We start from the raw sequence: 26,036 nt of genomic DNA on the forward strand, positions 1-26,036 counted from the left end.
TAACAAGCAAGTAGATTTCTCATACACTACTGATTGGGAATATAAATGGGTAAAAGCACTTTGGAAAACTGATTGTCACCATGACCCAGCAATTCTACTTCTAGGTATGTATGCAACATAAACATGTATATATGGTCACCAAAAATCACATCCTAGGATGTTTGTAGCAGCACTATTTGTAATTGTCCAAATGTGCAAAGTACATAAATGCCCATAAATATGAAATGGACAAACAAAACAGGCAATACCTTACAGCAATGAAAATGAACAATAGGAACTCACAAACATAATGTTGAACAAAAAGGAACCAGACAAGAAAGAACACATACAGTATTATTCCATTTATGTAAGACATAAAAATAGGCAAAAATGATCTTGTTCAAAACCAAGATACAGGTTCACAGAAGTGATATGAGGAAGGCTTCTGTCATATGGGAATGTTCTATCTCTTGATCTGAATGCTGGTTAAATAAATGCATTCAATTTGTAAAAATATATTGCTTATGATATATGCACATCTATGTATGCATATTAGATTTCAATGAAAAGGTTTGAAAAAAATCTTTACCTTTGTTCAGGTCACAAGTTTCATATTTTATAACAAGATTCCTTTGAGTCAGTATGACAAAGATTGCTTGTTGTCTCCCGATATTCATTACCACTATCTAACTTTTAAATAGTGTGTCAAGTTTAGCTAGTCATAACATTGAGAACATATACTGTCATTCCCTACCCTTTTATGCCTAACTGTGGTTCCATAACTGAACTCAGACCAATGAAGTATTATCTGTGGCTGTTTGTAGGGACAGTGTGTACTTTAAGAGACAACATGTGCTCATCTCCTCTGTTCTTCATGTTTTTCTCTATCTTTTACATAGATGTTGCCAGACAGAAATTCTTGTATTATAGATGGTGAATCAACAAGATAAAATGGAATCTGGGCCCCTAATGACTGTGGATTTTCCATAATAGCTTTGAATCAACAAGACAGCCTTTGATATGAAAGAAAAAGAAAACTCTTTCTTCTTTGAACCATACTCTAACTATTGCAAAATTAAGATGAATACATAAGCATTACTTTTGTTCATACCAATCAGTAAACTACTATGCAAGTAATTACTAAGTATAAAATATATGATGAACAGCTGTGTGATCAATACTGTGAATACAATACCCCCATTTTAGAGTTGAGTAAACTGAGTCTTATAAAGTTATACAAGATTAGACATCTAGCTAGTAGAAAAATTTGGAACTTAATTTTATCCAGCTTTTTTAAAATTTTATTTTATCCAATAATGAAATTCAGCATTGTCTTCATACTCAAAGCCCTCGGAGATGACTGTCTCTGTATCATCTATGCATGTATATATCTATCTGTCTATCTATGGACTTACCCACTGACCTATAGTGTGTATATATATATATAACCACTTATCCATAATATGTTTATCTACCTGCCTACTGTATTATATAATATGACTTTAATGTGTAATACACATTTGTAGAAAGGGTGGGTTAGAAGCAAAAAGTTGAATCTTACAAGATGATAGAACCTGAATGAAGGAGTAGCAATGAATGTAAAAGGAACAGGCTAAATTACAGTAGACATTATGAGGATGTTATTTAGGGTATCATGACTGATTAAATATAGAGGGCCAGGACTCAATGATAAATCTCAGGTTTTGAATCTAATTAACTTTTACAGCATGATATTATAATTTTTAATGGAAATCAAGAAATGTAGAGGCAGTATAAGATAGGGAGAAATTATTAGAGGAAAAATATTAAACATTTGGATAGACACATAAAAATTATAGAATGAGCTTAAACATTTTGAGAAGGAAATACTGTATCAATAATTTAAAGACAGTACAGGACAAAGTTTATTTTAAAATTTTTCCAAAGAATATCAATGAGCTTAAGTGGATTACTACTTCCCTAATATATAGGAAGAACACATTTGGATTATGCTAATTTTATTCAGTATATTTTGATTCATAATGTAAACATCATGTAGTGTATAAGGAGGTGATATCACTGACATTATGCTATCAGTTGAGCAACTAACAACTTTTTACAAATGTCTGTCATATTCTGAAGATGTTATCAGTATAATCATCAAAACATTGAATTTCCAATGTGTGCTCGATACTTTCTTTGGCGCTAGGACCACAGAAAGACATGTCATGGTTCTCATTCTCTAGCCACCTACGATACAATAGGGGAAACAAAAAATAAAGAAGGTAAGGTAGCATTTGTTCTGTTGCATAAGTGGTTCCAATAATCAGTGTCCTACGAATTAGAGGCAGCTTGTCTAAAAACTGGGTGTTCATAGGAGACTTCTCAAAGGGACTGGTACTCAACCTGAAACATAATGAAAGCTAAGGCTTATCGTGGAGCCTGAGGCATATATTAATACACTGGAACATCATAGAGAACATTACTGAGTGCCATTCAGTTGGTAACAAGACAGCTTTGCTATTATTTTCTATTTTAAGCTGATTTTCAGACAATGAATCTAATAACTTCTCTTGAAATTGCCATGCTCTGATCGAAAAACTGTCCACTTCCTAACATTCAGTATCCGCATCCATGAGCTTTTGACTCTGATCATCAAGCTGAAATACAGGTTACATCACTCATTTACATTATCACCCTTTCCCCACTCCCAATACAAATGTGACATTTCAATTTTGCACACTTCAACTCTCCTTAAATCATCTGTATAAAAACTTCAAAGCTTGATTGATGATGAATGAGCCATTGTCTCCTCAAGCACCGGGTTCCCATTAGCCTTTAGAGTCTGAGCTTATTAATAATGAACCTTGAGGGCTGACCCAGTGGGGTTGCAGCAATTCATTGTGCTCCCAGCTGAAAGGTCCGGGTTTGGGAAAGATACAGGAATCTCTAGACTAAGTCCATTCCAGAGATGATGTATTAAGTGTCAGAGGTGGATGATGTGAGCTATAGTACTTTTGTATCATTATCTGCCAACAGACTTGTGTGGCTTAAGGTGATGACAGTGAGAAAGATACATTGCTTTATGTCTGAGAAAATCAATAACAACTTCCTGTAGCTTCATCTTGAAAATGGGCTTTTGCCGCTTTGGATTTTGACTTCTTGATTGTGACCTTTCGCTTGGAAAGGCAATAAAGATACATGCATTATTCAGGCATCTCCACTATAATTAGACAAATGCAATATCTCTGATCTTTATTTTCATTATCACGTTAATTCTAAGGTTAATCTGTAGATGCACCCATGCCACCGAGACATTTAGATATACAACCAGGAACTAAGATTAAATATTTCATTCTTGTGTATTAGATCTTCCTTATACTATTGTGTGTGGTAGCTTTGTGAGGAGAAGTAAAATGTTTTCTATTGATATGGATCATATAAATTAAAGTGGAATATGACTAACCATATTTAAAATTATAATCTTTATTTTGTAAAGAGAGAAAGACATTCAATCTTATTTATAAAATGGTTACAAATTGTGCATGGGGTCAAAGTAATTCTGGCTACTCTTAAACCTAGTAAGGAGGGCATATTAAACTGTATTTTCAGCAGGGGTGCTACATCACAATTTAGCTATTTTCATACAGGACAGGTAGAAAAAAGCCGTGACTCAGTGTTTTATCACATTTTCTTTTGAGAGAATATATTTGCAAAATGTCAGTGATTCTCTTAATGGTTACTCATCCCCAAATTCACTTTAATAACTAGCATTTGAAAAGAGATGAACAGTACAAAAGAACTTATTTAAGTAACACAAACATTTCCTTCATCATTAGATTCATGCAAATGGCAATCGAGGGCAGAAATGCTCAAATAAACAATCTTTATGGATTAGAAGGCTGAGACACAAGTACTTTATGTACTCTTTAAAATGTCATTGTGGCCCTTTACACCTTTATAAAAAATAATTTAAGGAAAGATCTGAAGTAGTGTCACAGTTTTCAGTATAAAAACATGCTTTTAGACTTTAGTGTAGCATATGCTAGATAATTTGAACAGGTTTCAGGAAATTTGGCCTGCCTGGGATAGGTCAAAATCATCATTCACTTGATAATAATAATTGAATTTGGTGCACAAAATAGGCTTAGGGATACCAGTGAAAATCTCTAAAGGTACATTATAAATATCAAGCATAATGCCTGCAGTAATTTTGCACATTATCAATTATAAGCACGTTATGTAATAAAAGTTATTTCTCTTTCAGCTTATAAAAACTCTAACCTCAAAATTATATATACATTTTTTTTCTACTACTCAAGATATTATATATTTATTGCTCCACTCAAAATATGTTTTCCTATACTCCAGATAATTATATTTTCATTTATGAAGCAAATATTTATTGTGTATCTGGCTTGTGCCTCGCATAGTGCAAAACACGGGGGATACAGTTTTGAACAAAACAAATATGACCACTAACAATGAAATGTGAACTCGTTAAGATGACTATAGGGAGTTTATGGAAAAAGGTAACTTTCATTCTACCTTTGATATTGTCAGAATATAATTTAAAATTAGGAACTACAAAAGAAGTTAACTGATCAATGTAGTGGAAATTCCATGGTACATTTTTTTTTTAGTTTTGTTATTGAATACCTATTGCTCCAGTTTGATGCTATATGTATACGCTATATGCTATAGCATCTTAAAATGTGCCTTGCCTTCATGAAGTTTAGTCTAATATTTCAGTTATAAATCATGCATTATATATGTTATACTCAACATACTGGAGAGTAGTATGAATTATGGTTTAAATACAAAAAGATTCCTTACATGTTTTACTCAACTTGGATGCATTAATCTAGTAGGAAATGTTTCAGACACAAACATATTTTAAGTGTTTACTGGAATTTTTTAGTAATGAAATGATACTTTTTCATAGAATGTCATATTTAATGTATCTTAATATATTTAATCATGACATTCATTAAGAAGACAAAGTTCTGTTTTGTGAACTCCCCAGAAATATTTTTATACGATAAAAACATTCATAGCAACTTTTTTTCTACCAATTGTTAACAATAACTAAGAATCTATTTGTGTCTAATTTAATTTACTCTGATATCAATTTCCTATAGTGGGAAGTGAAATACAATGGAATAAGATTATCTTGAGCTCATTTATTTACTCATCATATTTTTTGTCTTTTCATTCTTCCAGGCTTTATGCATCTTTGTTCAAATATTAAATTTGTGTCTCATTTGCCTGTCTTCTTAGAATTAGAAATTGTCTTTTTTTTAAATTTAATAATTAAATTTTAAAAATGTAATTGTGAATCACTTTATTTCATGCTGGTGTGAGAGAAGCTTTTGATGTAATACAGATGGTATCTTCAATGAATATTTAATAAAACTATGGAAAGCTCTGCTGTTCTTGTGAATTGGCAAAGTCAAATCTAAAACACAGCCAGGCATTTTTCTAATATCTTCTTGGATAAATATCTTACCAAGCTTTTCTCTTTCTAATCCTTGTCCCTCTTTCTAATCTAAAAATGCAGAGAAGCCAGCATATTCAACCAAGTCAGAAACATTAGTTTTCCCTTTTTGACCAGTGAATAACCTGAGTCTGTAAAGACTTTCTTATAGGTCAGTACTTTTCCCTAGAATTTTCTGAGTCTAGAAGTAAATCTAACTGAATAATTTCCCCACAAAAGCATGCTAAATTAGTATTTTAAAATTTGTATACAGTTTTAAAATCAATGTAAGCTATATACACAAATAAATGTAATTTCAACATTATTTCCTGAGATATGTTTAGGTAATCAAGTTGATCAGAAGAAAATGTAAGATAAAGTATATATTAAAACTCTCCTATAAAGACACATAAAATCCACATTTTCTGATTATGGGGTTTTGACATTCAACAACAGAATCGGATTTAAGCAAAACATAAAGGGAAAAGAACTATTTTTAGGGAAAATGCACACATACCCAAATAAACTCTCCATCATTAAATACTAAAAATGTATAAATCCTCCTGACTAGAATTGCTAGCAGATGCTGGGTTTTGAAATAAGGATAATAGAAGTATCATCAAGATTGATCATGATTATACTCTTAATTTATAATTTTAACATGTAAGACTATACTTGAATTATTATTGCCTGCTTTCTAAATCCTTTTCCAAGTATAAACCAAGCTCTTGAACAGAATATTTCTAAGAAACAAATGTCAATGTTGGTAGCAGATTAATATGTTTAGGAAAGGCATTTGATGAGATTATTATTCAGTATAATATAATCTGATTCTGTTTGAATATTTTTAGATAGGAAGTTGGAGATGGATACTGTGTTCCTTCAGTATGAAATATTTGAATTAAAATGTGACTCCTGACAAATACCGTTTCTATAATGTTTGAGCTATTACCTTTTTTCTTCACTTTTTTTTTTTTCTAAGTCGAACTTTTCCAAATGTAGACTGAAAAATAACCTTCATTTCCTGGATAGCAGTCAAAATCTCCTTTCTTTGTCACCTAATGAAGAATTATTCCTAGAGCAGAAGAGCATCATCTAATGTCTCATGAGAAAGCTATTAGATGAGATCGCCACATTTCTTAGATAGAAACTTAATGCCAAATATTAATGTAGAAATCCACTTTCACAATCTTTCTTACGTCTTACATCTCCCTTCTGCTTTGATGAAGGCTGTATGATTAGGTCATGGAAAATAATATACTAGGTTTTAGAAGTAAAAAGATGATCTAATTTCTTTTTGTCTCTTTTTTTCCTCTCGCCTGAGAAAATGGAACTAATAGTAGGTGGAAGGGCTGATGGGAATGGGAGTGATTTTAAATGTGGAAAACCCTACAATGTCAAAATTAATCTGGAGGATTTTACACATGCAACACAATAAGGCTCTTTAGATGTGCCCACCAATCTTATTTTCACAAACACCCCCTTTAGGACATCACATGTTTTATTTATTCTTTTATCTCCCTCTTCAGCTTAAGGTGATTATTTAAAAAGTTTACATTAACCGTAGCTTCCATTTTGTGGTAATTACTTGCCTGCTGACTGCAGTCAATGTCACATTGACTAAAACAATTTTTGTTAAGAGAGATAAATAAGTTAAATGATAAGCAGGAGGGGTTTGGTTGGATAAATACTATTTAATTTACACTCTGGTACATTGTATTCTTATTAGAAATAATGTAGAATGATATTAAATTAGCATAAAATACTCACCATGTAATATTATATAAAACTAGAAGGTTATTAAACAGTCTATGCAATGTTATTACAATTTCAGAGGAAAAAAACTTAGAAAAGAGATTAAAAGCATCTATACCACAATGTCAGGAGTGTTTCTTTCTTAGTGTTTAGATTATGAATGGTTGTTTTTCTTTGTATTTTTCTATCTTTCCCAGTTTATGCCTTTGACTTTATATCTTTATGACTCAATAAAATGTATTTTAAAGGACATCACAGTGACTAAGTAATTTATTTTTGAAAATAGTTTAAGACTAAAACATTTTTATTGACTACCATTTTATCAACAAAAAGTTTGACAATAAATATCTGTTCGTTTTTTTTAATACAGAAATCCTAAATGGTGGAGTCTATGTAGACCAGAACAAATTTCTCTGTTACACAGACACAATTCATTGGCAAGATATTGTTCGGAATCCATGGCCTTCCAACTTGACTTTGGTGTCAACAAACGGTAGCTCAGGATGTGAGTAGCCTTTTTAATGTCTCAAAATATTCCTCTACTTCTGTGAAAATGAATGGCTTATGTTTATCATCCCATTAATAATATTTTAAATTTTGATTGTATTCATTGAAATGTTCAGTTATATATATGATAGAGCAATCTTTTATTTCTAATTATTTTTATTTTTGGAATGATACTTCCCCTTTACAAATTCTCATTTTCTTAACATGGTTCTTTTTGTGAAGTCTAAGCTACTTTACCATATTTCCAGTGTCTACGCACCACAGGATCTAAATGCCTAAACATATTCCCCATTGTTCATCAACTTAAGGCTAATGTCTAAATACAGCTTCAATGTGATACATACACTACCAAGAGAAAGGCAGAACAACAAAAATTACCTTCTTATTCACTTTAACTTCTTACATAAAAAAGACCAACCAGTGAACATTTTAGAATTCCTAAGCCTTCATGTGCCCCTAAAACCTTCATGGCAATACTTTGTGACAATTCCAAATACTGTAAGTAGAGTGGAGAAAGATAGGTTTCATATAAAATAAATATATATTACAACTACCCAATTCCCCATTCTCAAAGTATATATTGTTTCTACCACAGAGGATTTATCAAATTCAAACTGTTTAATATGATTAAGTGATAAGCAAGTAGTATTTGAAATATCATTAAAACATCTGAAACTTATTCTGTTTGGAATCTGTTTCATTTTCATAAAGCAGGATACATTGTCCTAACACTTATTATTACTGACAGTTGTATGAGAACAGAATCTTTGTCACATGAAACCCTGGTTTTATATTTCTCATCTGTTACTATATATTTTCCACCTGAAATCATAACTCTCCTCACATAGTTCAATAATTATTTGCAATAGTACTGATTGTGTTATGACACTTTCATAGGAAATCAAGCTCCATGGGGCAGTTATCAAATTTCATGATGGTCCTAATGATCTAATGGGGAAATATGAATATATTTGATCCAAACTGACAGCTGTGTTTTTAATAAATGGCTAGAATTTTTTTAAGAAAGTAGAGTAACATAATTTTCTTTTCACCTCTAAGCAGAAATTTATATGAGATTTCATCTTTGCAGTGTTCATGTTGCCTACCTTGTAAAATTACATGTGAATAAGAAATTGTATCTGTTCACACTAACAAGGCAAATGATGAAATTCAGAAATGACTTCCTTTTTCAGTCTGCCTGTACTATGGTACATTTTATATTTGGGGGGGAAAATAATGTTGGATAAAAGGAAAGGCCTACTGACTGTCAGCCTATTAGAGTGACTATCCTATAATGCATGAATATGATCAGACAAGAATAAAGCAAAACAGGCCAAGGGGAATTGTGTCCACCAGCCTTACAAGATGTGGAACAGGAAAGGTCTAAGGGGTTTGCTGCACTTTCACAGATGGCATCCCTTTGTGCTGTTCTTTTGAGGGCACATTTGGATGGCTGTGCCTATAATTAGGCAAGTGTAGCTGCATTTGTTTTTGCATGCAAATAATTGCAGGTGCAAAAATTATAAAATGCAGAGTAGAATCATAATGAATGGTCCTTTTCAAAATAACCACCAACTGCTTATCAAAGTTTTATTCTTTACATACAAGTTCTATTTGTTGATACATTGTATATATTGCATGACACTATAGCTGATGAGAACGAATTGGGTGGTATTTGCCTGTTGGTTTTCAATGGCTTTATCTTGAATCAGTTTTTTCCCTGTGTTCTCCTCATGCATGATCACAGGGATTCTCATGGTTTTAAATGCAATTTCTACACTGAGGACTCCCAGAACTTCATACCACCAACCAATCAGTCATCCAAGCTAAAAATGTGGTAGTCATCATTGAGTTCCCCTTCTCCTTGGTTCTTGGCATTTATATGACCACTAAATCATGCTGAATTTGCCTATTTCTGGATTTTGCATACTTGTTATAATATTTTCTCATATCCTTAAATTAATAAATAATCAAAAAATAAATGTTTTATTTCATAAAATCCTAAAAATCAATAAATTCACAAAATAAATCACAGAGGGTTATAGGAAAAATAAATTATATTATAATACATTTATTAACATCTTTAAAAATAAACATGTGGTAAAGTAACATGCTTCTTTATTAGTACATTAAATAAAAAATTGTAATAGGACTAATATGTAATGTAGTTTTGAAGCAGTGATTGGCATACATGTTATTTTTAAAAGTACAGTCACTTTAACAAATGGTATTGGGAAAACTGGATATCCACATGCACAAAATTATGGTTAGATTTTTATCTTGTACTGTATATAAAAATTAATTTTAAAAAGATTAACCTGAGTACAAAACCCCAAACTATAAACTCCTAGAAGAAAATACAGAGGAAAAGCTTCATGACATTGGACTTGACAATGATTTTTGGATATGACACCAAAACCATAGCCAAAAAAAGCAAGAATAAAAGAATGGGCTACACCACACTTAAAAAATTCTATGCATCGAAGGACACAATTAACAGAGTGAAAGGCATCTTATAGAATGGGAGAAAATATTTATAAAATATGTAGCTGGTCAGGGGTTAATATCCAGAATATATAAAGAACTCCTATGACTCAACAACAACAAAACCCAAATAACCCAATTCAGAAATGAGCAAAGGACTTGTATAAACATTTCTCCAAAAACAATATACAAATGGCCAAAAAGCATAAGAAAATATACTCAACATCACCAATTATTAAATAATGCAAATCAAAACCATGAGATATAACTCACAACCATTAAAATGACTACTATCAAACTAGTAGAAAATAAGTGTTGGTGAACACTTATTCACCATTGTGGAAAAATTGAAGATCTTGTGCACTGTTTAACTCTCCAAATCATTATAAAATAGTGTAATTGCTATGGAAAAGAGTATAGTGGCTCCTCAAAATTTAAAAATAGAACTACCATTATCACCCAGCAATTCTACTTCTTGATAAATGTCCAGATGAATTGAAAGCAGGGTCTCAAGAAGATATTTGCACACCTATATTTATAGTAGCATTATTTTCAAGCTATAAAGTGGAAGCACCCCAAATGTTCATTTATGAGTGAATAGATAAAATGGGGCATATATACATACAATGGAACATTATTTAAACTTAAAAAGGAAGGAAATTATGACACGTTACAACATGGATGAGCTTTGAGGACATTATGGTAAGTGAAATAAGCCAGTCACAAAAATACTGTATGATTCCACTTACATGAGGTATTAAAGTAGTCAAAATCATAGAAACCATAGGAAGAATACTGATTACCATAAACTAGGGGAATTAGGAAATGAAAAGTTTTCAGTTTAGCAAGATGAAAAAATTCTGTAGATCTATTACACAACAATGTAAACTATACTTAACTCTACTGAGCTGTATACTTAAAAATAACAAGATGGTAAATATTACATATTTTTTTCCACAATTAAAAATGAAAGAATAAATAGATAAATAATATTTATTCATCATAACTGGGATGTAACATGAATACATCAATGGTTTCTATTGGTAACAGTGTAGCTGTCACTGCCAATATTACTGTGGTTTAGCCCTTATATTAATAATTGATGAAAATCATATTTTAATAGATTAATGTGAATGATAATGTAATGTTTTCGCATTCATGGTCAAAGACCTCCTAAATTCTATCTGTAGCCCCTTAAGGGGTCTGAGGCCTCCTGGTTAAAAGCCTCTGTGTTTACTCTCTTTGCATGCAGTCCTGACAAATTTACCTGACAAAATGCCAGCATGAGACCTATTTAATGAAAATCTAACCATGACGCTGTCTAAAAGCCCTGTCACTTCAACTGATTAATGTACACTCAATTCTTAACAAAACCATAGGTTTGGAATTTTCAGCAGATTCCTGCTTATTTACTCCTATGGAATGAGTTCTTAAAATTTGTCTGCCCTGACCTTCCTTTTCTGTTTGCCAGACTAAATTTTATTCATACTCTAAAACATTCATCAGGCGTTATCTTTTCTAAGATGTGTTCTCTTCTACAGGTTACATTAGGTAAATTTTCTCATGTAACTACCCCATACTGACCACTGCTGAACACTGGCATTCTTTCACACTCTAAAATGAAAAATCCTCACAGTCAAAGCCCAGTTCGCCATTCTACTGTGTTTTAGCACACAATAGATGGATCATGTATATATTCTGAACAAATAAACAAATGAAATAGATCAGCTAGAAAAAGGAAAATCAGATGAACCTAAGTTATATTTTATTCTATCCAATCATTTACATACATAAAAACATATGAAATTAAAGTTATAATCCACAGATAGGTAGCTTATCCATTTTATGTCTTTTTCAGGTAAAGATGGCAATATACATCTATGTGCTTAATTTAATTTATACTTACATAAGTTACACTATTTCAATTATACTGATGTTCTACTTGTTTTATTATGCTTATAATAAATTGTAAGATAGAATATATATGACTAAATTTCCATAGTGTTTAAAGAGATACTAATTTATATAATACTTTTAAATATCTACAGATCACACAATTTTGACAAAGAATTTAAGAATATTTGATTTTTTTTTAAACTGGATAAAATATTCTTTAATTCAGTATCTATGTCATTGAATAATCAGCTATAATATTACCTTAATGTCTGTATACTATTCCACTGTATTGGCATACCATAGTTTAAACAAATGACTTCTATGTTGTTTTCATTTTGATGCTATAAATAATGGAAAACACTCTTGAAGATCACTCTTTAGCTCTCAACTATTCAAAGGTTCTTATAATAAACTTCTGGAAATAAAATTAATTGATTATTTTTCCTTTGCATTTGATAAACATTTGAAAAAATCTGTCCAAGTTTACACTCCTCCTAGCCTTCTCATAATTATTGGACATTAATAATTAAAAACATAAAATCTTTGATATTTTTATGGGAGAAAATAATATAACATGATTTTACTTTACCTTATTTAATTGTTAGTATGTTTGAATACTTGGAGTAAATTTTTGGATACACTTTCCAATTCTTTTCTTTACCTATTAATCTCTGTGCTTCTGTTCCTCTGAATTAATTTTGTTTTATGTTTTTCTTTGAAAATAATTGATTTTACCAAGAAATGTATATTTACTTGCACTGTTACAAAAAGTTATATTTTTAATTTTAAATCTTCATCATGCTGATGCTTATATTTCAAGTATTATTCCAGGTTTTGTAGATGGCTGTATCTCTGTCATCTGTCATAACCTTATGTTAGTTTGCCTTCCTGACTTTTAAAGGATCTGGCTCTTGGGTTTATTGGTAAAGTCTACTTTTTTTCTTATTTATACTTTTTTTTTCATCAAACTCTATTTTATTCTGCACCTGAATTTTTTTTTGAGAGGGCATCTCTCATATTTATTGATCAAATGGTTGTTAACAGTCAACAACAATAAAATTCTGTACAGGGGACTCAATGCACAATCATTAATCCACCCCAAGTCTAATTATTCTCATCAGTCTCGGATCTTCTGAAGCACAACGAACAAGTTCTTACATGGTGTCTGATTCTTAAGGGATAATTTGGAAAGATATTTGGGTTTTGGTACAATGCTAATTCTTAATGCAAAAAAGCAAAATCTTTTCAAGAGCATTCTGACTTTTTATTGACATAACCTTTTGGCTATAATTGAAACAATGAGGAAAAGGTTTGAAGTGTCTAGAAAAATTATTCAAAAATGATACCACTCCTTTCAAAGTATGTGATTTAGGAATAGTTATAACCAAATTGTACTTTCCAAGATAATTGTGATATCTCTAAACTTTAGCAGAGTGAGGGAGAGATTACTCTTTTTTTTTTTTTTTTTGCAAATCCCTAGCAAGACTTATCTAACATTGCAACATTCTTGGATAGGTATATGAATAGGACTTATTCAATCAACTACCCTTCAAAGTGAAAAAATCATATAGTCACTTGGAGCAATGTATTACCTGCCATCACCAGAAAAATGTCAAAATGATGGAAACTAGTTGCCCTCCAAAAATTAAACAGATGAGAGTCTATCAGAGCATAAATATGGAAAAATAGACAAGATTTCCCAAGGAGAATGTGTAGATAAGAAAGTGGATTTAGGAGCCAAACTAGCTTGTTTGAAAGTGAACACTGCCTCTTATTAGCTATTTGACCTTGGGCAAGTCACTTAGGCTCTCAGTACCTCCATTTCTGCATCTGTAAAAGGAGTGTGTGAGGAGCTGAGCTGAGCAGAGTTGCTAGTTTCAAGGGGGCAGATGAAGACAGAGAACTAGTAAGAAGGTAAGTCAAGTGTCCCATCACTTTTTGCCATACTGTAAGTAGGAGGCTAACCTGGAGAAGGCTCCAGCTTCTCCACTGTCCCATTTTCTCAAGAGCTCGAGGAGAGGGTCAGATTGACCAGACTGATCAGCACAGACAGGAAGGGTCTTACTGCTGAGGGAGGCTTCAACAAAGGACCCTGAAGTTTTAAGATCTTGGGGGAGAGGACAGGTGGGAGGAAATGAGGAAAGGGCTAGGAGGGGAAAGCTACTGAGTACTGAGTCAGAGTGGAGAAACAGTGTCCTCAAGGTTTCCCCCACCCCTGTAATTCAGCAAAGGCACTTGAGGAGAGCCTCTGTTAGAGGTGCTTGATACAGAGGCCTCTAAAAGGAGGGATCTGAGCCAGAAATGTAGATATGCTCAAGAGCCTGGTTTCCAGGGAGGCGTGAAGCCACCTTGACTGCACATCCCTTCAGAGACTCCATCGTTGGCTGTGTACCAAGTCCGGTGTGCGGAGGGCAGCTTCCTGTGTGAGACCTGCCAGGTAAAGCCTTTGCAGTCGCCTATGGTCAGGCCTGAAAGATCATGGCCATGAGATGGTATTACCAATGCCATAGGGCTATAATGAGGAATAAATGAGTTAATATGTGTCCAGATCTGAGTGGTATCTTATGGTAAGGGAGTAAGTGCCTTCTGATTTTGTTATGTTTTTTCATATGAGTCTACCATATATGGACAGAAGTATTTTTACAGTCTATGACAGCTATATTTCATTATATTTTAATTAGTTAGCATCTTATGTTTCTATTTCATGTGTGTTTTAGTAATCAGAGGATACTATTTCATAGCTTTATCTCGCTGTGACACTAAAAGGGACAAATCTTTGATCTTGTAGATACAGTCTTTTCTTTACGCCAGATGTTTCACTCATTCTCAATTACTTTCCAAAACCAAATACAAATTCCCCTTACTACCTGAAAGTAGAGTGTTTCTATGAAACCTATTGTAAGCTGGAATATCCCAATTTTCCAAAATTTGATTATGTCGCTATTTTTTTATGAAAGACTTACATTACTACCTGTTTTTGCTAGTTGAAAGAAACCCAAAGATTTTTGCTTTTAGGAGAAAAGCCACTACTGTACTACTATAGGTCTTTCATAAAAGCAAAGCGATCAATCATAAGGTGAACTTGTAGGAAGGAGAAAATAGGAGCATAAGGGAATTGGGAAATTCAAAGAAGATCATTATATTCACAAATATAATTCCAGGACTAATTGTTTGTTTAAATCAGATCTTCTGCCTGCATTAAAACCATTAGTGAAGTTTAAAACTATATTTTTCTTACAATGACTTGTATATCTTAATAATTGTCCATTCCTAATTAATATTGCATGTTGTGTCATATAGGTAATTTTCTTAAACTGTAAAATAAATCTCAGAATAGAGTAGAATTAAATCCGATTTTCTTAGTGTATCAACTTTCATTAATCCTTCAGTGTTATAATATTTACATGAAATAGATGTATGCTTCTAAGTAGTTTGGAACTTTGTGTAAACAAACAGAGGTACCAGGAAAATTTACCCACAGTATATTTCAGTACAGCTTCAGTTTCTGTGTATTACATATGCATGTAGCCACTTTTCTATAAATGCATACATAGAATAAAATAATGCATACTGTTTTTAAAAGATTATTTTAAAAATAATAGCTTTAATTAGAGAAATAGAAGAATGTGAAAAACATTAGAAAGGATAAGTGAATCTGTATGAACCCCAAGAAAAAACTTTTTGAAATGATTTATAAAATAAATTTGCATCAATCTCATCTTATAAAACAAACAACCAAAGAATGAAAGATCACTTATGAATTCAGATGCAATTATTCTAAACAAAATATTAGCAAACAGAACTAACAGAATCTAGGAATGCATTTTTAAAAACAAGAGCAAGTGGCAAGTAAGGTATCTTTTTAATCCTATTAATGAGTAAACACTTGAATCCGACCCATTTCGGAGAGGGCCTTTATCACTACATTTACAAGAAGACATCCGTATTGACTGAAACTCATTCCAGGACAAACTTTTATTTACGAACATTACAAGGGGCAAACACAGGTATGCCTGCTGGTTTGGTTTTGTTCCTTGGCTTCTTGGGATAAAAGTGCATTATTTCACTTTTTGAGTACATTTTAATGACATATCTTTATTTTCATCATATGCAATAGCTTTCCCTCAGTTAACTTTTTCATCAAACAATGTATGTATTAAATTAAAAAGTATTATCTTGGTTTTCTAAGAAGTAACAAAATATTCCTCAGCAGTACTTCACCTTCAGGTGGCAGAACAGAATTTTCTCATAATAGATCTCTTAACTCATCTCAGGGTTCATATTTATTATGCATTGCATGTGCTATTTTATTTTATTACAGATCATATCTCTCTATATATACATATTTGTATATAATAAATACATAAAGTAGACAATTATAAATGTTCACAAACACACACACTTACATAAACATACATTGGTCTCAACAGTTTAGGATTACAAGTTAATTTGTACTTTCCTTTTGCATATAAATCACTTAAAATCTAAAACGAATTCCATAGGCTCTCCGCCCTGTCCTGATCCTCTTAATGCCAACCCCAGCCTCTCCAGTAACCTCACAGCCATGCAGGACACCCTTAACTGCTCTTAAGACCCACTGTACCCCCGACTTCTTCAAAGCACAAATGAGATTAGTTACTAACATAATTTTGCTAATAACGATCGTGGTTATTTTAGGGACAGAGAGACCCAAACCTGACTTTTTTGTTCTTACTCATGTGTGACCTTCTGACCCATTTCCAAACCTTTAAGGACTAGGTGTTTTTTCGCCCTAGCGTTTTTGTCCTTTCTCCAGGCAGAGGTTCATTTCATTTTCTGTTTCTAAATTAGTTCAAACATCAATTTGTTACATAAGGAAATACTCACTTCAGGCACAGAATATACTGTGGCTCCCCTGGAAAAGCTTTAATAGTGTATTTGCCAAAGCATTCTTTTTCAGTCTAAAATTATACCATATGCCAGAAATGTGCTGGTAGATGTTTAATAACAACTCTTCAAAAACCAGGGAAGGAAAACACCCCAGTTTGTAGATTTTGCTGATTTCCATGGTGTAAACATTCTTAACCTTGTCTCTTTTGAGCAAACAATATAGATTTTGGAAAAGAATGCCCAGCTAGCCATTATGTAATATTTACACAATTACTAAATACAGATTTCGTAGATGTAAATAGACTCAGTTGTATAGATAATAGTAAAATATAGTAATAATGAAATAATGTTTAGCATATGTTACCTTTTTTTAATAAAATTTAATTATGGATTTATATAATTTAATATTTAATAACAGCTGTATTTAACAATCAGCTCTCAAAATTCTAGAAAGTCTCACAGTTAGCTGTGTACACTATTGCCATATGTGAACGTCAGCAACCCTATGGAGGTAATTACTGGGCTAAGCCCAGTGTAGTAGTGTTTATCTTTTCTCTCTGTAATGATGCAGAGAAAGGAAGCCTATACGTCATGTATAGTATGAATGATTATGGACCCAAGTCTTCTGTGGAGCAGATGGTGAATAACACACACACACACACACACACACACACACACACACACACACACACACACACACACAATTCAGGAAAGAACAACCTCTGTAGGGACAGGGCAGTTTAACTCATTATTTAAAGAGGGAAAATAGCTGACTCTTCAGGGTCGTATTCTGAAATTCTTCATTTAATTATTTTTTCACTTAAATTATTAAACAGCACACATAGCTTCTGTATGTATGTGTACTTCTTTCACTCAAGATTTCCTCAAGAATGGATAGATATTCACCTCGTTTTGACTAACAGGCTTACAGAGGGCTAAATGGTCTCTCTCAGAGAGTAAACTGAGTTTCCGCCTCAAAGATTAACTCCTCTGTACCCTACACACATACTGTTCCAGCCTTAAAATGGTCAATTTTCTACCTTCAAATAAATCTTCATGACCTCAGCTTGTTGGAAGGAAAATTATTTTTATGTCAAATGACAGTAGAGATGCTGTATATCATGATCTAGCGTAACAAGAGGACAAGGTTCTTTATGTCCAGACATAAGCGGATTAATGGTTTCCAAATTTAGACATGCATCAAAATCTACTGAAACTCTCCCTGAGCCAGTTCAGTTTAGGATGGGAACTATCCGTCTCCCAAGTTCTTCAGCTGATTGTAGGGGCAAGCAAAAGGAGCGCTGGCCTGCTGTAGGATTTCTAGGCCAGCAAAATGATTAGCAGAGCCTATTATGATGAATACAGACCACGTGCTGATTCAAAATTGGCGTAGAAGGTATGGGCCTGCTGCAGATGAGCCAGCTACCAATGTATTATCCCCTCTTAGAGAATATGTAGCTCTCTGTTGTTCTGTGAAACTTCTGTTACTAATTTCAACAATAATGTGCTTTATGTGCATGTGACCTCCTGGGCCTGGTGTATCACAGGCACTTAACCCTATTTCTGATTCTTTCATAAATTCTGTAAAGGAGGTATTAAGAGTCCCATGTGGGGTCACTGAGAGCCCTGGCAGCCTGCGAGTTTGCAAGGGCTTGCTGTCTTCCAGTGATGGTTGAAGAGATCAAAATTTCATGAAATAGCAGGTCTCTGGGGAGCAGTTGGAGCAATCTTCAGATTTTATTATTTCTCTAAATTTATTTTAATATAAATCTTAATCAACCTTTTCATTATGGGGGTTTTCATTGAAAAAATAATATATCATTTACTTAACTAAAAGTTGTGAATATTATGAAATTAGGTATAAGGATTGAAATACTAGATTGATAAGAACTGACATCAACTGTCACAAAGTGTGAAACTTATCCTAACCAAATGAAATTCTATAATGACTCAAATAACAAATACTTAATGTAAAGAAATATACAAGGCATTCCATACTGATATTGTGTTAACATAAAACTCTGATTGTATATTTGGTGTTTAAAGCAACTGTTCAGACAGGACAAAGAAAATAATAAGAATAATCAGCTTTACTTTGAAATAGTAACTGCTAACATTTTTTGAAATGTTAAGTTTTAGAATTGGAGATTTTGGAAATCGAGTGATGTTTTTCTTATTGGAGAGAAAAGCAAAGAAGAGCTACACAGTCTGTTTAAATTAGAGGAAAATCTCATGAAGGTTTCTAATAAAAAATAAATGTTTCCCCACTGTCCATTGGTGAATGAATTGATAAGCAAAATGTGGTACATACAGATCATGGAATATTATTCTGACTTAAACAGGAAGGACATTGTGACATATGCTACAATGTGGATGAACCTTGAGGACATCATGCTGAGTAAAATAAGCCAGTGGTAAAAACATTGCATGATTCCACTTACATGTGATACTTAAGTAGTCAAATACCAAGACAGGAAACACAATGGTTTGCCCCAGAGGCTGGTGGGAGGGGAGAATTGGGAGTTACTGTTTAATGAGTATATCATTTCAGTTTTACAAGATGAAAAGGGTTCTGGGGATAGATGGAGGTGATTGCTGAACAACAATGTCAATGTATTTAGTACCACTGAACTGCCCACTTAAAAATGGTTAAAAAAGTAAATTTTGTGTTTTGTGCATTATTCCACAATAAAAAAATTAAATATAAAGCACAGAACATTAATGTGAAGTGATATCAGTAAGAGACAGCTGGTAACATCCACATTTTTTTCGTTCCATTTTTTTCCACAATTAAAAATAAATGTACCCCTATATAAAGTTTTAAATCATCTTGCTGTAAGAGGATTTGCAATAATTCCAAGCCTGTAAGAACTGGATGTAAGGGTCAAAATGCTAGGCTGATAAAAACTGACATAAATTTTCACGAAGTACCAAACATCCTATCAAATAAAATTCTATTGACTCAAATAACAAGTACCTATTAATGTAAAAGCGATATACAAAGCATTCCACAATTGATGCTTTAAAACCTAACACTGATCATATAAAGTAAAATTGAATGGGAATTATACTGAACCAATTCAGTATTACCATCTTCTATTTTTATCTGATTTGTTTACTCTAGAATGGGTAAAGAGTGATTATGTGTGTGTCTGTCCTGTTCTGTGACCATCATTCATAGATTTCATTACCATTCACATGTTTACTCATGAAAGTGGTCTCATGGAACTCAGTTGCACAGTTAAGTAGAATTCAAAGAGCTCACCGTTTCCCTTTTCTTCTCTAATTTCTCCTCTTAGAGAAAGCTAGAAAGTGACTGGAAGATGTTTACAAGTAACTGAAAATTGTGTATTCAGGTTTCCCTTTTCATAACATTTGAAAAGCAGTTTTACGTGTGTCTTCCCTCTCTGATTGGTGTCCTTATTTCAGTTTGGAGCAGAGTTGGGGGAAAGGCTGCTCGTTACACTGGAGGCTTGGGGCAGGAGAGTTGGCATCTCGCTAGGGAGCTGGGGAGAGATGAATTAGGAGCTCAAGCTGCTAACCCACTTAGCAGTCTTTCAAGTCTAGTTGTTCCATGCAGCCATATGCAACTTTTATTTAATTCTTTGCTGCCTGGCAAGAACAAATTATGTTCTATTTAGAGGTGATTCTTTTGGCAATTGTAGGTGCTCTTTCTAAGCAGGGAAGAATAAATGGAAAGGAAATTATGAAATGACATTTCTCTTAAAGTTCTCCTTTAAAATATAAGTAAGAGAAATATATAAAAGCAAAACATGCAATTTTTAAAAAATACACAAAAGAAAAGTCATCTAGAATTAAATGTCCTGACCAACTATTACTCTTCTGCCTCCTCATGCTTTATCAAAAAAATATTTTGATCCAGATAGGATTTTATCAAAAATAATTTCTATAGAATCAGTTCAAACTCTGTATCAAAAAGTAAAATACAGACTTAAACTGGGTACCCACATGCCAGTTATTAGTGACTTTATTAATAGTTAACTATCATAAACCAAAATGTGTTTTTCAGAAAAAATGTGTGATGAAACTAAAAGTTTGTAAAAACAATAGCATGTTGGATAACCATCATTTCTTCATTTCTAAATTTCATTAAGTTGCATAATTTTAGATATCAAATATTTTATTGAAAAGATCTGCTATTTTTAGTGGAATAGGCAAATTACTAAGGATCTTTATAGCTGTGTAACTAACAGAGATCTGCCTGGTTTTGATTCAGTAGAGAAAGATAAATTAATATACAGTTTTGTAACATTCTTATGAAATAATAAATCATTTCTATTGAATCGTACAGTGGATCCAGACATTTATCTGAGGGCAAAAAAAATCCCAAAACATTGTTTCATCAATATTAAATTAATTTAGGCTAAGAATGTAATATACATTACTTTAAAAAAATTGAATGGATAATCATAGAGATAGAAGAATCCAAAATAATTGTTCTTCTTTTCCTTCCTATTAAAACCTTTTATTTCAGGGAAAAGCATACTGTACTTTCATCCTCTTTGCACAATTATTCTGTTTCTTTGCCTCAAAGGAAAGCCTAGGGCTGAGCTTTTGCTCTGGGGTCCTTCATGAGTTTGAATCTTGACATTAAGAGTTTTTTCAGCTCTCCTTAGTCCCTTTATCCTTAATTTTTCTCACATGAGAATTTTCACTAGGTGAAAATGTATCTAGAACAGTGCCTGCCACACAGTAAGTGCTCAATAAATATTAGTCATTGTCAATTTATAATTTTTTAGTGTTTATTATTTAGATCTGATCCTCCCAGAGAGGCTCCACTTGTCCTGTATCCTACCCTAAAGCTGGGAATTGTGATAAGACTTCTTAACTTCGCTTCATCATTTGTAAGCAAAAACACATATAATGTGTGGGGGTGGGGAGTGGAGTGGGGAAAGACTCCTTTTTTAATGATTTTGACATTCTCCTAAAGTGCCCTCCACCCCACTCAGTGAGGTTGTCTGCTGAATGCTGCTTATTCCCCACTTATATCAGAGATTTTGGAAAATGACCCCAAATCATCTTTTTAATTCCATCTAAGTCACTCCCTGGGTGACTTTGAATAAATCTTTATTAATGATCCCATTCAACATCCTCGCCTAATGGTTTCGTGACCTCCCCAAATTCACTGAACTTCCTCAGTACTTACAGCTTAAATTACACAGGACTTACTGTGTCATAATTAAAGTGCATCTCCCTATGTGTGTTTTGATCCATTTTATAAGGCCCTGTCCTCCTTTGTCCCCCATGACTATTCTATTCTTGTATCTGTTAACATGAATTAGACACTTGGTTATATTGGTTAAGAGTATGGAATCTGGGCTCCAATCTCAGGCCTAACTCAGGCCTATTGTTTACTGTGTGACCTTGGAGAAGTTGTTACACTTCTCTGGCCTCAGCTTTCTCATCTGTAGTAGAAGTTTCCTCCTAAAGTTGTCATGAGAAATAAATTCCCTAGAGTGATACCTGCTGTGTGATAAAATTACATTATATCTAAGTTATGACTAACTTTTAATATGCTATATATCTAAGTTATGACTAACTTTTAATATGCTAGCTAATAAGGACTTTGATTCTCTTTGGAGGATTTGTATTTCTGATGGTTATAAGGCCAACAGTATTTTTTAAGAAAACAAGAAGCTGGGGCAGAATGACAGGTAGTGGGGCTGATATTTAAGCTTAAGTCTTTTTGCAGTGGAATACCATAGGTGTTTATGCAGTGGTTTGAAAATCATGTATGCTTTTTTTCTGTAAATAAGTCAATTTCCAGATCTGTCTAATAGTACATCAATATGAAACTCCTTTGAAATACCTTGTTGATGAAATCCTATTTTTAAAAGATATTATAAATCCATTATCCCTGAATTTTAGTTTTTGTGTGTGAACTTCAAAAGCAAACTAAAGAAAACATTTTATACCAAGACATTTTAAACTTATTACTTAATGTAATGCCTTTTCGGTCACTTTCTTATAACCTCCATCAATTTAAAAAACCAATTTCCAGTCCTGAGGCTTACAGTGGCATTTTAGAAATGTGCCTATTTGTTAATGTGATTGTTTTTATTTTAAGTGTGAAGACTTGTGGGGGGCATGTAATATGTGTGCATAAAAACAGCTAAGTCCCTTTGGCAAATGAAAAGAACAATAGGATCATAAGGTGAGGATTCTGGCTGCTACCTCACAAGAGTTTGTTTAATATAGTGCCATGGAGATACCTAATCTTTTGCAATTTGTAACCCATTTTTCTTGGTTATCTGTCTCAGTGATGTCTCATCTCCCCAACTGACTGCTACAGGCTAGTAATTTGTAACAAAAAATCAGTCTCAATCTCAGATATAATAAAAAAGGAAGGCTGTAAGATTAATGGTCCTAGTTATAATTATAAAGTCCCAAACCACAGACATTATGAGACCTTTCAAAATTTACTCAGGGTGGATGAACCTGGGTTAGCACTGCCTTGTGAGGATATCAGCCTCTTAGTGAAGGAAATGATAGGTTATTCCATCTGGGAGGTCTATTGTGTTTTGTGTACCGTTAGGAACTATGGAGAAGAAATGGCTCTTCCCTTAAGGAGCTTGTAATAATTTCATCCATTTCAGTTTTCCCATGATAATACCCATTTCTTATTAATTCACAGAAGAGATAGATCTCTTCCTGGAGCCAGGCTGTTAATGGAGACCATGCCACACAGATGGGGAATTTCTTTATTCTCACAGTGAAAGAGAATTAATACATTTCTTCTCAAGTAATGAGTGCTCTGACAGGATCAAAATGACACATTGAGAATATTCATGGTCTTCCTTGCCCACCTGCTCAAACATTCTGTGTCTGCCAGCCTGATCTTCCCAGCCCACTGGACCAAACTGTCTCTCAAACCCTTGCATGCACGCACGTGCGCGCGCACACACACACACACACACACACACACACACACACACACACACACCGTCATCCTAGAATGTTTCAATATATACTTAAGATGCAAAATATGAGGTGAGCAGAGAATTATGTAACCAGAGGGCTTTGTGATGGTAGAAGGCAGGAAGAAGGAGGGAGTGAACACTAGTGTGGGTGGGGTTGTGGTAAATGGGAGACTTCAGAGAGTGAGAGTTGTGTGAGGAAAGTGAGAATTGTGGAAAGATTTAAAACTGTTGCCACATTCAACGCTTTGGATCCCATTTAATGCACTTTGAAAGAAGTCAAGTTCTTTGAGTTGATTCTGGCCGTGGAATGTGACCACTCACAAACTGAACATGTGGGTGGTTATAGTTCAGCAGGGATCCACTAGCCTCTCTGACTAGCAATCTCACCGACGAGGGTCATTTCACAGAGGAGGGAATGGGCAGAAACCCAGTATCAGTGACATCTAATCATCTGCCATAATCCAAGGCATTGTTCCACCATCAGTTTCTCTTTCCCTTTCTCTCACCTATCCTGAAATATTCTCTGCCCTCTTTCTTTCCTTCCATATTTAATAGGCTGATATATACAAGAATGTGACATTCCAGTAACAGAGTGAGAACTCACTGCATTTGGATTATTAGTAACATTCCTGCTAAGACTATCGTTTCTCAAGCTTTGCAGACAGATACAGAGATCTCCAAAACTCACTTGTCCCTGTTGGCCCAATGTGTCAGAGTTCCTGAGATGTCACACCCTACCCCTTGTTTATTACTTGACTGTGGTAACTGCTGATCACTTCAATTCCGCATAACATTTCTGTCTCCAGATTATTTGATTTGTCTGCCATGTCACCTCTGCTGACTCTCCATCTTTTGTCTCTCTATGTTTTTCTGTAATATTTTATATATATAATATTGTGAGGGAGGGGGAAGGAAATGAACATTGATTGATGCCTTACATGCCAAGTATTTTACATGTTATCTCACTTAATCACCCCTAACATATATAAGTATCTTCATCTATATTTTATTAATGAGAAAGTGAGTTTTCAGGTAAAGTTTCTTTGGGGACCCAAGGTCCCACCACTTGTAAATAACATAGACCAAATACAAATAAAATGATTTCAAAGCTTGTTTTTTTTTGCATCTTACCAGCACTTACATGAACACTTTGATCAGGAAAATGACAACATTATAAATTGGTTATGTACTCAATAGTATTTTCACATATTTTTGTCTTCCCTAAACTGTGGGCTATGATTTCCTATGACAATTATAAATGCTAATTACTAAAATATGTTTATATATAGTTTACATTTATTTTAGTCCCATTTGTTGCTGACCTTTAATAAGTAAATATTAGAATCGAAGTAAATACCAATTATAAAGAAAAAATGTGCAAGAACAAAAATTTTTGACCAGTATATATGCTATGCATAAAAAGGACTGACATGCCGTAAAGGGACAAGTCTCTGGTTCCACTTAAAGGACACCTCTGTTTTCTTATCTTCAAAATGGGACAAAATAATAGTGCTTCGGTTATCAGGTTGTGTAAATTAAATGAGATACTATGTGTAAAGCATTTAATCTACCAATTAGAGGGTAGAATGTGCTCAATTACTGATAGATGAGGTGGTGCATGTGTTCATATCTGTTGATGTTTACATGAAATACTGATTAAGAACCGCAAATGCAGAGATTCATATTGATCCTATTAAATTTTCTACTATCACCAACTTTGGCTTATCATTTCATCTACCAAATGCTTTTAAAATCTGAATGGTTATCCTATGTATCAGCAACCACAATCCTTTCCAGATTTGTGTCACTTGTAAATAAGGTATGTTGCAATTATTTTATCCAACTAAGTGATTAAAAAATCAAATATAACAGATATGTACGGGCCTTTGGTACACTGCTAGAACCAGTACATCAATTTAGGTCAGCCAGAATATCCATTTTTTATCAAATGTTTAGATACATGTGCTTGTAATCTGCAAATCTACACAACTCTTCCAGAACCCATCAGTTTTCCAGAAGGATATAAAGACAGACACGGTCAAATTCTTTCTAATATCCACATCATCTTTCCATGAGCTACAAATCTACTTAAAAATATGACATGAAATTAGTGATATTTTCTTAATGTGTACTTTCATTTAAACATATGT

At 33.3% G+C, this 26,036-nt stretch overlaps 1 protein-coding gene across 5 annotated transcripts in view; it reads left to right on the forward strand.

The window, feature by feature from the left end:
* ERBB4 (erb-b2 receptor tyrosine kinase 4) overlaps positions 1-26,036 on the forward strand; it is a 1,111,691-nt gene that overhangs the window by 715,086 nt on the left and 370,569 nt on the right. For all 5 annotated transcript variants that reach the window (XM_073218152.1, XM_073218154.1, XM_073218156.1 and 2 more), the window contains exon 4: positions 7,560-7,694. In XM_073218152.1, coding sequence (XP_073074253.1) covers positions 7,560-7,694 — 135 coding nt within the window. The remainder of the gene's footprint in view (positions 1-7,559; positions 7,695-26,036) is intronic.

This window comes from Manis javanica, chromosome 12, assembly GCF_040802235.1.
Source record: "Manis javanica isolate MJ-LG chromosome 12, MJ_LKY, whole genome shotgun sequence".
NCBI classification, from domain to species: domain Eukaryota; kingdom Metazoa; phylum Chordata; class Mammalia; order Pholidota; family Manidae; genus Manis; species Manis javanica.